Below are 15,450 nucleotides of genomic sequence, written 5' to 3' on the forward strand. Positions count from 1 at the left end.
ATTCATCTTTAATCATTTCAATTTTGTTCTCTTAGAATTATTTTGTAACATTTTATCCAAAACAAAATGCACAATTAAATAGTTATCCCTCATTTATTATTTGATTGATTTTTTTTATTTATTCGTTTTTATAGATATATCATTAATAAGATTGTTGTTGAAAAATGGCCGCATATTCTTGGTTACCGTTCAAAAAGTCATTTTTAAAAAGGTACAAATTATAAGCAAATGTGATGCAGTTAGGATTTACCTTTATATATTTTTATATATCATGTGCTTTGTTTTCCCAGCATGCTGTTTATTATTGCATCTGTAAAGTTGCACGCACTATTCATATTGAGATGAAGTTAAAAATTAACATTATTTTCATTTAAACACTTTACAGTTAACCACGAGCCCATTAACGTTAGTCTTTATGTCCCTGATTGACTCCACTTGTCATCCAGATACATTTTTAAAAATTTCAAACAATACCTTGACGTCATGTTGGTGGAATCTGACATCATTGACAATTTCCGTCAAAATGACTGCTCAAATTTGAAAGAAGAGCAGTTTAAACAAGATCTTGGACTTTGGGCAGTATATGGAAATAATATGTAAACGTAGTGGTTGTTGGACCATGCACATATTTAACACACTGCAGTTTTATTTTTGTAGAGCAATTTCTTTGAAACGCACACAGAAGGGTCTACTAAAATCACATTAAGCCAAAGTTAAACTAAACGCTGCATGCTCAGTCTACATTATGAAGTTTCATTTGTAAAACACACAAGTTTTGTCTTGGGAAATAGCTAAAGAAAAGTACACAATTCCAAGAACTTTTTATTTCTTCTTTCAATGCTTAATTATTTTGTAACTTAATGAATTTTCTATTTATACTTTATCAAATGTCTAAAAAGATTAGTGACTTGATGTTAAAGATTTTATTTTATTTTCCATGTAATAATTTGATAAGACATATGTTAAACTAGACTTATTTCCTGATCAAAGCACTGTTGAAACTTATCTGGTTTGCAAAGTCAAACAATTTCATTTAAGTTACTTTCTATTAAAAACTTGGAAAGTTTTTTATAGATTCAATGAGCAATAAATATAAAAAAAGCGCCACTCATTTAATGAATGAGTTAACTTTGTTGAACAAATTGGTGACCAATATGGCGATGCCTATGCATGAGCTGGAAAAATTTTTTTCAGCCCTTAGTACCCCAATTCAACTTCTATTTTTCACTGATTTTCGTGTTACCATTAAGCCTCGCTTTGCAAGGCGGGCTTTGCCTGCCTCTCGCTGCCCTCGGTATAAATCCAATTTGATGAAGGCGGGTCTCCTTATATTTAACTGTCTGGTCATTGGCTAAAAGATATGAATACATTGAAAGTAAGACTTCAACCATGGCTGTATATTTCGGTTGAACACAACAAAGCAGATCCTAGGAAAAACAATTTTTCATTTTGACAGTCTATGAATATCAGTGAGCTAAAATCTCTTAGCGAAGTGGAAGAAAGGAGGTCAATATAAATTTGACAGCTTGTTTTGATTGCCAACTAGATAGTAATGTCCCATAAAAATTCCAAGCTCTTTTTAAAACAGCTCTATATTGAAACGACATGTTGCTGAAGAATAGCTCTAAAATATTCATTATTCTCACATATTTCTATAAATCTATAGGGAGAGCTTTGCTCATGAGCCCCTCTTGGCTGCAATAATGTAGCCCTCTCCGATTTTTATATCTGATGTTTACTGGAGAGGGCTACAATTCCAAAGGATCTCCATAATGGTGCAAAAATATATTTTTATTGCGGCTGAGTTCGCTCTGAAAAGATTGTTTTTGTATTTGACTTTCTTGAGACAAAATGATTTTTTAATTCAGGTTGAACAAACTAACCATACATAAATCAAAACCAGATAAAACACATCAGCATGTTTACCAGTCATATTTTTCAGCAGCCATAATAGTTCTCGCGTGATTTTATGGGATTTACGCTTGGAGTTTTGATGGACTTGATAAAAAAAAATATAAAAATTTGGGAAAGGGCTACATTATTGCAGCTAGAGCCCTCGGAACGTGTAAGATGGTTTTGCACTCTATGAATAAATAATTGAATTTGAGCAAAGATTTTTTTTTTCAATTCATAATGCACTCTATCAGGGAAGGATATTAGATAGAATGGTAAGATGGCTATATTATCCATTAGGCACTTATGATTATGATAATCAAATGTGATTGTAATTCAATTTCTTCAGATACATGCATTTGTTAATGCAAGTTTTATCATTTCCTTTTAAAAATAAAAGAAACTTTTAAAAAGCATTTATTTACTACATGTATCTTAGTCATTAATATTATTTGGCAGGGGATGTATGAAGTAATCTTGACAGAGGATATATGAAGTGATCCTGAATGCCAGTGAGAACAGAGGAACATTGCACCATGGAGCCCTCATCTACTCTGGGTGTTGCCCTGGATCTGATTCTTAAAACGCTAATAGCTTCACAAGATTTCACTAATCTTCAAACCAAAAATTGGGATGCCATAGCAAGGCTTATTCCAGGATCAACTCCTGGACAGGTATTAAGGAAAATTTATTTTTGACACAACATAATTTGAAGATCTTAACATGATTCTTACTCAAGAAAATTATTCTGTTTACGTATGTACAAAAATCAATTTATGATTGCTAAAGAAACCGTTTTTTCCACTTTGTTTTAGACATTTTAAAAACTCTTTTATCAAAATCAGCATGAAATTAAGATTCAGGCTTTAGTAGATAAATGTTGACACAAAATCACAAAATAGCATGTGTCATTCATTATAATTAAGGTACCTTACTACACCTAGACTTATACTTTTTTTAAAAGACACTACGTCACAAGATAGCGATTTAAATGTTTTGTGAAATTGTTTGTATCAATTGATTTTGTTGTGTATCAGCCTCGCTGAGTGGGTAAAGTATCGGGCATGTGAACTGCAGATTTTGAGTTTAAATCCGCCCAGGGCTTTTGTTCATATAGACTAAACTAAATTTTTGAAAAGATAATTTTTTATCCAAAATTGCATTTTTTTTTTGTCTTTTTGACTTATTCATCATGCTGAATAATGAGAAACTATTTCAAGGTGTAGTGAGCTACCTTAAAAGCAGAGTGGTCAGTTACTGTACACTAACATTTTTTTTTCACCATGGCTTTATTAAAAATTTAATTCACTAATGATTAATAAGCATGAAGTGACTTACTTTGGCAACCAAGATATGTATAGATAATCTTGAAAAAACATTCAAGGTAGTAAACTTAAAGGAGTGGTAGGTGGCAACAATTTGTATTCAAAACTTTGAGGTTCTTTCAAACAACACACAATTTTCTTACATGCTTTTTAAAGTTGGTTTATAGTATTTGAAATTGATTTTTAATGTTTCTGAATTAGATTGCAAGGCGATATGAGGAGCTTTTGTTGTCTGGAGATGTGTATGCCATTAACCAGCTGGAGAAAAACTTTGCAAGCTCAGGCAGCTCCCCTCAAATTAGTCTCTCGGAACCTGCAGACTTAAACATTAAGACAGGGAGCAACGGTGGTCCAGGGTCTGCCCGACAAAAAGGTAGGCAACTCTGTCATATAATCAGGAAGGTAGGCTTATCTTTTGATACATTCAAAAGGTACATGTAAGCAAGTCTATCAATTAATTAAACAGGCAATAAACATGGTCAATCAATCAGAAATTTAATGCAGGTAACTTTACTGAACTTAAAGATGTGCAACTTTGTCACTAAACCAAAAAGGAAGGAAATTTGTCAATGACCACAGCTTAAGAATTACAATCTCAAGTTATTTTGCTTTAACTGATAAGCTGTTTAACTACCTGTAGAATTCAGACGAAGATTTGTTAAATGATGTTGAACAATAAACTTTCAATTTCCTATTAATTATTATTAAGAATTTATAGAGCGCTCTATGTATTATACTCTAAAGACCAACATTCACTTACGTTGTTAATTATCATATTTAGGAGACAAAGATGACAAAGATAATACAGATAACAAGAATAAACTGGGAGGTCGTAAAGCCAATGATCAAGGGTGAGTCCAAACTGTACTGGAAAAATAAGCATGCACCTGCAGAAATATATCAAATGTTTATTTATTCCACATGACTACATGTCAGTATTTTTTTGTAGACCAATCATGACAATCCATGTATGTGACGAAGCAAAGAACTGTAAGTTTTTGGGGGTTATTTCTTATCTGGTATTAAACATTTTGGAAAATGAAAATTTTGTTGTTTTTAGCATTATTACTTTGTAGAATAATCAATGTTATTTGTATTGAAATGAAGCCCCTGATCCTAAACAAAACAAGACACAACTTGCAGGTATAATTTGAAAACCCACCCATTTCTTTATCAATGAGGAGTTTGTTTCTGCCCTATATAACATGCTTGTCGTTGGCGTTGATGCACTGTATACTCTGTTTCTGAAGGATTCACTGTTGATCTGTTACATTTGTCTGCCACACAGAGAGTTTGACGTGACCACAGTTTTCTTTGTATCCAACCACAACCCAAAAGTTATTTTTCTTAAACAACAGCAATCTTAATGTATATGACTGTTCCCCTCTCTAGTCCTATTAACAACCTGAAGGCAAATTCCTTTCAAGGACAATGCCAGAGAAATAGAAATTACATGCAGTTTTTGTACTGCACAATCATATATTCATTTTTCTATTATTAATTATTATTTCAAACCATATCTCAGTCTTGTCTAAATGACAAAATACTTTGCATAAGTTATATTGAATTTTTGTAAATGTGTGTTAATTGCAGTGAAGCAAGATTTCCACTGCCCTCGTGACCTGCTTGTTCAGGAAATGAAGTACTTTGCAGAATATTTGTCCACCGATGCCCAGCGTTGGGAAGAGGTGGATATCTCCGTACATTGTGATGTTCAAATATTTGATTGGTTGATGAAATATGTTAAAAGGGGTGCAAAAGAACCACCAGAAAAACCCAAGCTTGGTGAGAAGCCTTTAAAAATTTTGCTTAAAAGTTTTTGAATAAATTGTATGTTTGGTTGTTTAATTGCAGTTGAATTTTATTAAGAAACCATAAAATGTTTTCTCTCTATTCCAGAGGCAAATAATGTAATATCAATCCTGATTTCATCAGACTTTCTGAAAATGGATACTTTGGTAAGAGATTTTACAAACAGCATACGCAACAAATAGATGAATGAAAACGTTACATTTTTTTCAATGCGGTCATTTAACATATTGATTAAAAACATGACTGTATAAAAACCACAACCAAATACTGATTTTACAATATTTTTTTTTAATCTCTTTCTCAGGTTCAGGAGTGTATTGAATATTGTCATGAGAATATGTCTGCCATTGTGGCAACTCCCTGCAACATGAATTGTATCAATGACAAACTTGTCGGAAGGTAAGTCATGTGATTAGGGGTGAATACAATGTGATTCTATATTCCAAAGACACTTACATCAATTTTGTGTACTGGTAGATTATTATAGTTATAACTAAACAACTTGCCATTATGAAATAAACAATAAAGTGATATACAAAATCACATCCGAAGTAAAGGATATTGAAACCAAATAGAATGGATCGTATTGAGAATTTTTCTGGTACTTTACATCCCATAGATAGATCCTCTAGGAGGAAGAACCTTTCAACCTATGATATTTTCAATAATGTGCCTTTATTATCTGTAGTCTTTCTTCAAGTATTTGGACCCATTGAATCTTTTCCAAGCTGTTCATTCACAGTAGTGGTAGGAATTGAGATATTTAGGTTTTGGACATTTAAAATTTCTTTTGATAGTCCTTCAAAGTGTAATACATGTACATTGTAGAATAACTTTTATGAGATATATACACATATTAATGTATCTAAAAGTGGGGTGGGGGGCTATAATGAAATGTATTGAAAGCTACCCCATGTAGGAACCATGTTACTTAGTTTAGTGTGACAATAAGAATTATTTCTGGTACTGATGATACTGTAATACTGTCTTAATTATCTAGGATAGCTGATTTGTTTACTCACAATGAAGCAGATGATATCAAAGACAGAAAAGATAAATTCAAAAGGTAAATCTTCAACTTTTTTCTCATGATTTGTACATTGTATGTCAAAGAGTCAGAATCTGTAATAGACCATTATTATTTTTGCATCCAGATCTTTTCACTATTTGTATCTCTGAATTTAAAAAAAAACCTGTTGCACTATTTAACAGTAAACTTTTTGCCAAGAAGTTGGAGAAGTTGTTTGATTCTGAGGTTGTGAATCCTGATTCACCTAACAATGCTTCAACTTTGTTCAGGTAAGAATGTAGTGCGTGTAAAATATATGTTGAAGTTAAATTTCAGATATATTTCAGAGTGACATACATGTACCAATGCCAGTACTTTAAAATCAATACATTCTTATTTCGTTTTTATTTCATTTAATAGATTGTCCTCCTGCTAAGGAGTAATAGTTTTGACATGATGAGTTTAATTCAGTATACAAATTTCTTTTCTAGGTGCTCAATTTGCAAAAAAATAATGACACAGGATTTGGAAAAGAAAATCAAATGTATGCCAAGCAGGTAAGGAATCATTAATTTATACAATGATTACCGTTAATTAATTTTTAGGAAAAACAATTGCAAATATTAATTGATATACCAAAATTGAGCATCGATATATGACATAAAAAAATACAGTATACAATGTAAAAAGATTGCATTTACTTGTTGCTTATAGAATGACAATAGAAAAGCGAGGAAAACTGACATTTTGTCACACAAAGGACCAGAACTTTGATGTCAATGACTACTTACTGGAACTAAAGGGTCAACTGAAGTCTTGGCGGGACGTGTACTGGAGAATCTGGGGGATGATCAACCACCTCACCTGTACCAGGTGTAAGGAGATCTTCCCCTGCAGTGACTTTGGGCACTGTAAATACCACCCCGAACCTCCCAGGTTTGACAATGAGACGGGGGTCAATTCCTGCATAGGAACATATCCTTGTTGTCATCTGAAGACTTTACGCTTCGATCCAACACAACAGAATAAGGTACTGTGTTTACACATGTATATGTCTTAAATATGATATACATGTAGTATTTTTTATTTGTCATCAAGCACTCAATTTTGTAAGTACTCGCTCAACTATTTACCAGTACATGCAAATTAAAATTCTTACATTCTTGTATAGTATTTTTAGGGATAAATGCTTTTTAAACTGCTCTATATTTTACTTTTACTTATATTTTGATTTCAACAATTCTAGTATGTAATTAGAATAAATCTCTACGATGCACATCTGACAGTTACAATGTTTGTTTCTAACATGAGAGACTTATTCTGCTTGCTGTGTCAGGGTTGCCGAGTTAGGGACCACATAGTGACGGCTGTGCAGACGGAGGTGAACGGCTCAGGTGAAATAGATCTGAGTAAATCGCCTCAGAATCGTGTGTACGATGACTTACTGTCACATAGGGACATAGTTTGTGTGCCATATCAAAGACTAACAGATGCCAGGTACTGTGTGTCTTACTTCTGTACAGGTCTTGGGCATGTGTAAGGGGCGGGCTGGTGTGGTGGATTGGTTTTAACTCTGTTGGTCTATATACCTTCTCGTCCTCTGATATAGATATATGTATGTTCAATAATACTAATCCTCTGACTGATGAACTAGTATGTTTATACTATATATTTTACTAAAAATAACTTTAGAGTCAAACTTCTTAAAATTGGTATATAGTGTAAAAGATTTCCTTTAAATAATTCTAATATTAAATACATACTAAATGAATTTAACAAGATTGTGTGAAGACAGTGGAAAAATGTACTCAGAAAAGAATGCTGGTAGTTAAGATTTTTCATTTAATCAGTTTACAAAAGTTACATTCAAATAACTGTTCATTTTACTTCTGAGTAAGAATTCAATATTTAAAATGCAATAAAATATATGTATCTGTAGTATAGAGGAAGTAAAATCTGACTGTGAAGTAAATATATTATAGATTTGGATCTGGAAGGTTTGTTGAGTGAAATTTGATATAGCCATTCAATTTTTTGTTTAGAATATTTATTGCGTTCCAAATTCAATAGGTGTGTGACATTGTTGCTTAGGGGAAGTTTTTTTGTGACATCACTAATTTTACAATACTTTGTTACTTTTTGATCAAAGTACACAGATTTGATTGGCGATTTCCATTTTGCTTTGTTACTGCTTATGATTCATCTCACAGCTGCTAAACTACATTGTATGAATTAAGTTATCCAGAAAAACAGTGAAATCTGATACCAGAATCTAAAGACATCATGATTTTTTTGTATCTTTTATTTGTAACATAGAATTTGACATTCCTGACTAGATATTCTAACTGGATTTGTAAATATCCAAGTAGATATTTTGGGTGAAGGATTTTGGATCGTATAAGTTCGTGTAAATATACTAGCCACTTCGATTTGATTTTCTTATACATTCTACTTTTCAAGACAAGAGACTTTCTAAAAACATGAACATGTATATATTATATAGTTGTAAAAGACATTTCAGTTAAACCAGATATTTTGCAGAATTTCCAATGTAAATTTCATATATATCCATTATGAAACTACTATTTTCCTTTCTCCATCATAAATTTGATGATATCATAATAATTGTGGAAAGTTAATTTGGCATCCATTTTGATCTAAGAAGCTGCCATTCCATTCCTCTCTATTCAGAGTGTATTTGTAAAATATATGCAAGAAATCATCAGTAGTAGAGCTGTGTAATAAAATTACCATCATTACTTATCAATACCTTGAATGATAAGACACATCCCATTTATAAATATTTTTTTTAAATTAAATCATGGTACAAATACAGTATTTTAAAACTTTGGCTTTATTGTTTGAATCATTTTATCTTTCACTTCCGATTTATTTTTTGTTTTAATCTTATAAAAATATGTTTTCTATTTTATTTTCTTTGATGTTTCATTAGCATTTTTTAATAGGAAATACTTTACAAACTTCTTTCCATGCTGCTCTAACTTTTACTAGTTAATTATAAGATGCTGGTAGAGATCGTTTGGAAGCATGTCTTGATTATTGTCTAAATGACATCAGAGAGATGATCAAATCTAACTGTCTAGTATCTCTACATGTAGACCTGACATCCTGATTGTAGTCTTTGTATGAGCACAGACTAATTCTCTCGTTCAGCAAGTCATTTTTTTTCACTGGAATGGTATTTCTCGCTTTTATTCAGCTGCATGTCTCTTTTTCAGCATAGTGATTCTTAATACTTTTGATTAAATTTTAAATTGAAACATAACTTTTGTAGCATGAAATTTCTATTATAGTTCATTACTTATATCATAAATATATATAACCATGAAGTAAGTTCTCTGTGCATGATTCTACATATCACTTTAGAGTGGTTCTTATATATTCAACCATGCATGCATACTTGTAGTTGAAAGTTAAAATTTACTTGCTTAACTTAACATTGATCATTAATAATAATAATGTCAAACAATGCATGAACATTTTTTACATACATTCAGGGATGGGGTAATTGAAAAAAGTATTTGTAATTGAGTGTAATTAATTACATTTTTCAAAGTAATTGAAAGTAATTTGTAATTGAGTCTGTCAAGTAATTGAATGTATTTAAATACATTCCAAAAATATTGTGTATTTTCAATTACTTTTCAATTACATCTCAATTACTTTTTTTCCAAGTTTGAAATATAAAATAGGTGTCTTATAATGATAAAAAGATTTTATACATGTTTGGCATGGACTTTTGTTAATACAATAATTAAATGTCCCATAATTTTTCATATGTTTATACAGCATAACACACTCCCCAGGGCAATAGGTAAAGATCTAATTTTGTGGAGGTGTGAACTCCTCTAATACCCAAGAACCCCCATTGATTTTAGACTTAAGGGAGTCAAAATATCTCTTTCTTGTGAATTATAGCAATTATTATTTGTATACTGATATGCTGTACTGCCGGAAGTTGTACTTTCTGAATAAACATAGTTTTAATATGTGAATAAAAATTAATTCACTATAGAGAAAATATTATTCAGAACCAAAAATGAACTCAATGGTACTGAATGAATTTAATGTTAAAGAAAATTTTTCTAGAAATTTTCAAGAAATCTGATCTGAACTGAACTGTACAACCTTTAAAAACATAAAGCTCTGTATATCTTAATTAATGCTGTTAATATATGTATATGTTCTCAAGATTTGAAAAAATAAAACAAAAGTATTTGAAATGTAATTAATTACATTTATCAAAGTAATTGAGAGTAATTAATTACATTTTAAAAAATCAATGTAATTGTAATTGCAAGTAATTGATAAAATTGTCAATGTATTTGAAAGTAATTAATTACTTTTCAAAGTAATTGACCCCAACTCTGCATACATTTATATTAATACATCAATTTGAAAGTTAAATGATACCAAAACCCCATTTTTAGATCTGTAATTCTAAGGATAAAATGTAAATTTCTGTCTGTGATTTAGTGAGTTGGACTTGAATGTGTTTGAGAATGAAGAGTTTACCACAAGGACAAAGAAGGACCATGGTATTGCCATACACCCATCTCTCATGTCTGCTGCTGATGATGAAAAGAAGTCAGGAGAGGTTCGAGATGTTAATTTTCTATATCTATATGTGCAGTTTCTAAAAACTTTCATTCTTCAAGCAGCCAAATATGGCTCATATCTGTACACAATGAACCCTTTGGTAGATTACAGCATTGTACTAAAAGTATTCATGAAAAAAATGGAGGAAATGAATGTAGAATTATTTGCTAAATACAGTTGTTATTAAAAGTAATCTAAATTAACAAAAACCAAACAAGTTATTACTTTTAGTAATGGATCTTTGTAAGATGTCATTGAGGTGTTCAACCTTTATATAAAGATGTTTGATTGTTGACCGTGGTATTTGACAGTTCCTGCGCCCGGTGCCAAGACTGCAGGCCCTGACGGTGGAGAAAGAGCTGTCATTTGAGTATGACGACATCGGGATGGGTGAGAGTGACGATGAAGTTGGGGATGACGAGACTCCAAAAGGGACAGGTCAGATTATATGGTCACTTTCCAGTGAAGTGAGGATGTTGTGTATTAGTTCCATTTACCTTTACATCCTGGGGAATATGAATGTATTTGATTTTATTAGGTCGGAGAGCCAAAGGATTCCGGAGGTCCAGAGTCACTATTGATCCACAAGCAATTCTACTGGATGCTCCTGATTTTGAGTAAGTGTGTACTATTGAAAAAATAAGGCTGCATGACTATCAAAATATGAATAATGTATACATACAGTTGTAGTAAATGGATCCCGGTGACAAATTTACCAGGTGAACTGATATGTTTATATTCTAAGCACATCTTTACAAAGAAGACATTGTTATTTTTTCAAATATGTTCTTATATTTTTTCTAGCCAAACCAAGAAGTCGACGTGGGACACTGGTCGCTCCATGAGGTACAACCAGGACGCCCAGAGACAGGAGGGTCAGTCAGCAAAGTCCTTCCTGATTAAAATAATTGCTTCAAAATGCTCCATTTCTCTTGTATTCTTAACCTGAACTATAATTTAATAAAATTTCTAAATTGAATTTAAGTGCAGCGCCAAAAGTCTACTTTAAGTTATTTTTATAAATTGCATTCAACAATCTTTGATAATTTTGCTTTGAATGACATGCTTTTTTCTTACTGCAAATTCTTTTACGACTGTTACTGTGTATTTGTTGACTTCTCAGTGCAGAATATAGCCTTTCAATTTCATCTATAACATAGAAAGTGTAATGGTTTATGCTGTTATTCAAGTTGAAATTGTGTTTATTAGAGTCAAGTTTTGCTGTACATAATATGCCAACATTTAAAAAAAAAAGGTATTCAAATTAATGCCAGTAATTTTTGTAACAGATCATAGAAGAATGAAAGATATAAGGCATTACTTGACCCGGCTTAGACTTAACCCAGATAAAATAGATAAACCAAAGAGAGAGGTAAGTCAACAATTGTCTAGCATTGTTCTCAACAATATTATTTAAACTTTTAAGCTCAGTACACAAGCCAAATAAGGATGGGAGGTTGGGGATGGGGTGTAGGATATGAGGCATGGGGTCCAACAGTTAAGGAAGGATCAATCTTTGCATAGAATTATTATGAAATATTTCATTCTGAAATAAGGCTGTAATTTGTGAAATTGATTTGGAAGTACTGGTAATCTTTTATGAGGAGCTTCCATGGAGACCTTTTGAGAAGGGAAATACCGGTATTTTCAATACTGAAAATTTTTATGATAATTGTATTCTGAGTAACAGAAAGCAATTCTAAAATTGCTGTAATATGTACATGTATGTGATTGTAGTTAGAACAAAGAACTCTTAATCCCATTGTCAAGGGTTCAGAAAGTGGCCACAATAGAGGATCAATCTACATGCGTTTTTTTGTAGTATTAATATACTGGTAAAGAAAGTTCCTTTTCAAAATGATAAAGATGGCTTATTGTGAATTTTGCAAGCAAGGTTCTAGAATAAAAACTACATGTAATTTATATTTTAAGCCAGTCAAAGGACAGATTAGCAGTAGAATGTTGTTTGTATTAAAGTAGGATATAACTGATACATGTATTTCCACCTATTTTTCCAGTTTGCTGGAGGTGCTTTTAGTCGCTTAGAGGCTCAATGGAAAATCAACAATTTGCAACAACAATCGAAACAACAAGCCATGAACTCCTTCAGGTAACCTCAGCTTGAATTTGTCAATGTTTCCAGGCTTTAACAAGAGTCCAGTAATTTTTGTGCTTTGTAACTCCCTGATTGAAGCTTGTGATAGAATTGTTCTGAAGCGCTTTCAGTATGATTTGATGTGAGTGGGAGATGTATTCTGGTGTTGGTATCACTGAGTAAAATTTATCTTAAAGCATGGTCACTGTAGAAAAAGTTCTGTATGTTTAGTGATTGCAAGTAGAATTATTTTGTACATATATTAGGAAACTTTCAATCTAACACTTGATATTGATACGTAATGTAATAGATTATGTTAAACATGATAATATGATGCGCTGTTATTGATGATCAGAGGTCGCGGCGGGCCAATCAGACGAGAGCGGACATACATGAGTTAGCCTCCACAGGTTTGGTGTCATCATATGCATGCATCTCTTTTTCCTCTGTGTCATTTTGCATGAGTCTACACTCTCTCATCATCTGTTCCTGACCCTTCATTCTGTTGATGTTTTTGCTCCTAAACTCTTGACATTTGTAAATAGGTTTAATATAGGGCTGATTTTTACCCAGTGGTAGAGCATACAAAATACCTTACATATAATATTCTTAGCACCGGTATTAATGATTGACCAAACCCTAAAAAATCCCATCTGTTGTGTTTCTGACATTGTAGATTTATTTTTCAGCAAGAGAATGGTCAAATTATTAATAAAATACCATAGTAGATTTCAACCTTTGAGTGATATTTGTAGTTTAATGTTAATGAATTTTCCTTAGTTTTATTAATCTTAATAATTATAAATCCCAAAATAAAAAAGCAAAAAATGCTTTATCTTTTAACAAGTTTTTAATGATGTAAAGTATCTTTTAAATAAGTATGTAATTGATAAATAATTTATCCTGATGCTTCATTAGTATGTCAAGATTTAAGAGGTTACAGTGTATATTCATTAGCAGTAATCAATTTCTTTACAAAAGACACTTTAATTAAAAAGTTTAATGTTGGTCTTGATTAGTTTGAATGCTTATTACAGTGTACGACCATTTGGTTATGATTAAAAACTGTAACTGTTGTCATTGTTTACTTTTTATTTTCCTTTGATTTTGCTTCATACAATAAAACTCGCTTAGTATGAACACAGATATAGCGAAATCTCGCATATAGCGATGTATTGTAGAGTGTCCAGCAAAACTCTTAACAAATCCTTGCAAAATTTAACAATACCGTAATGACAATTTCGGATATTGTGAATTTACGGATAAACCAAATTAGTTTTGAGTATTATAGAGGTAAAAAATAACAAAATTTTGAACCTTTAAAATGAATTTCTTTACTTTGTCCAAAATAGCAATAACATTTGGCATGATAGTTTGAATGCATTTATTTTCACAAACATCCTTCAATTTACAATCTGATGATTTTAGGTTTTGAAAAAAATGTATATGTATGTGTCAATGAGCATAAATAGTAATCTTATTGAAGAGAACATGAATATAGGGAATTCCCTATACTAATTATTACAAAATCGTTTTAAGGATAAAACAAATTACAGATATATCAAAGTAAACCCACAGGCCCCTATGATTTTACTGTAACTGAGTTTTACTGTACCAGTACTTGTTTCAGTTTTGGATTCCTCTGGCTCCTGCATATAAAAAAATTCTTGAGCATAATTAAATAATAATTGAGTTTCTTTTGATGTACAGTTATCTACAAATATGCCTTATATCTCTTGAAACAAGCTTCAAATATATTCTTATACTAAAAAATACTATGCACTGGTATACATGTACATGTATTTAAAAAGCATAACTGCTTCCTTAATGTAATTATGATCAAGAACTGATGCAGAATTATTTAGGCAGAGCCTTAGTTCTACCAAGTCTGTCTGTCTGTCTGTCTGTTTACCTGGCTGTGTGTGGTTGTCTGATTCTGTGCAGGATCTGGCTTTTGACTTTTTAATGTAACATGCTTGTTGTGGTTCCCTGACTCCTAATTTATTGCACAGTGTTTGCATTGCACATGATACGTACATTGATGAGGATTGTGAAATTATCATGTGACTAAACTAAGTAAATGTCTCATTTTTGGTAATGTTTTATAATTAATCTTTTAAGGAGTTGTTTGAAAAATGTGGGTTTTTATTTTTCAGAGCTAAGCCAGTCCGTTTCAACCAAATTAGAAACTCCATATCTTGACCTGTTGCCTAGATTACTCCATATAAATCAACACCAAAGAATGTGGCCTTGTTTCTCAATCAATATACTTATAATGATTTATAGATACGTTGAATTGAAAACTTTGTAATCTTAATAAAACTATGAATTTATCTCTTATTTTATGTTGAATTTAACTTTAAAAATAATTTTAATGTACAGGGGTATTTTTTTTTATTTTGCAATTTTATTTGTGATAACATGAATACTACATTCATGTATAATGGTTTTATGTTTTTATCTGAGGCAATGCATTTATTTATTTATTATTTATATCATAATTGAAGTGTGGTGAAATAAAGTCAAAATATTTAGAAACTTTTGTGTTTATTTTTTAACTTGAAAGAAATAACTAAAGACTCATGTACATAGGTGATAATATTACTGTTGTGTGGTTGAGGTACAAATAAAATGACATATATATGTGCAGAATGACCCAACCTTTCAAAAGCATGATTGTTCACTATTTAAACAAT

At 31.5% G+C, this 15,450-nt stretch overlaps 1 protein-coding gene across 5 annotated transcripts; it reads left to right on the forward strand.

Annotated features, from left to right (window-relative positions):
- Positions 1-119: 119 nt before the first annotated feature.
- LOC105324907 (SANT and BTB domain regulator of class switch recombination) lies at positions 120-15,287 on the forward strand. Of its 5 annotated transcripts, XM_034480723.2 has the most exons (23): positions 120-211; positions 2,353-2,567; positions 3,420-3,591; positions 4,000-4,069; positions 4,168-4,208; positions 4,326-4,361; positions 4,812-5,003; positions 5,118-5,176; positions 5,335-5,429; positions 6,031-6,096; positions 6,243-6,329; positions 6,531-6,596; positions 6,754-7,069; positions 7,376-7,536; positions 8,022-8,036; positions 10,537-10,657; positions 10,971-11,097; positions 11,198-11,276; positions 11,464-11,534; positions 11,949-12,031; positions 12,678-12,769; positions 13,110-13,164; positions 14,911-14,951. In XM_034480723.2, the coding sequence occupies exons 2-22, from the start codon at positions 2,400-2,402 to the stop codon at positions 13,153-13,155; spliced, it is 2,163 nt and encodes a 720-aa protein (XP_034336614.2). In that variant the 5' UTR covers positions 120-211; positions 2,353-2,399; the 3' UTR covers positions 13,156-13,164; positions 14,911-14,951. The 5 variants fall into 5 exon arrangements, with proteins under 5 accessions (XP_034336614.2, XP_034336616.2, XP_034336617.2 ...); XM_034480725.2 differs by lacking the exon at positions 13,110-13,164 and having other exon boundaries at positions 14,911-15,287; XM_034480726.2 differs by lacking the exon at positions 8,022-8,036.
- The last annotated feature ends 163 nt before the right edge of the window (positions 15,288-15,450 follow it).

Source organism: Magallana gigas, chromosome 3, assembly GCF_963853765.1.
Source record: "Magallana gigas chromosome 3, xbMagGiga1.1, whole genome shotgun sequence".
NCBI classification, from domain to species: Eukaryota; Metazoa; Mollusca; class Bivalvia; order Ostreida; family Ostreidae; genus Magallana; species Magallana gigas.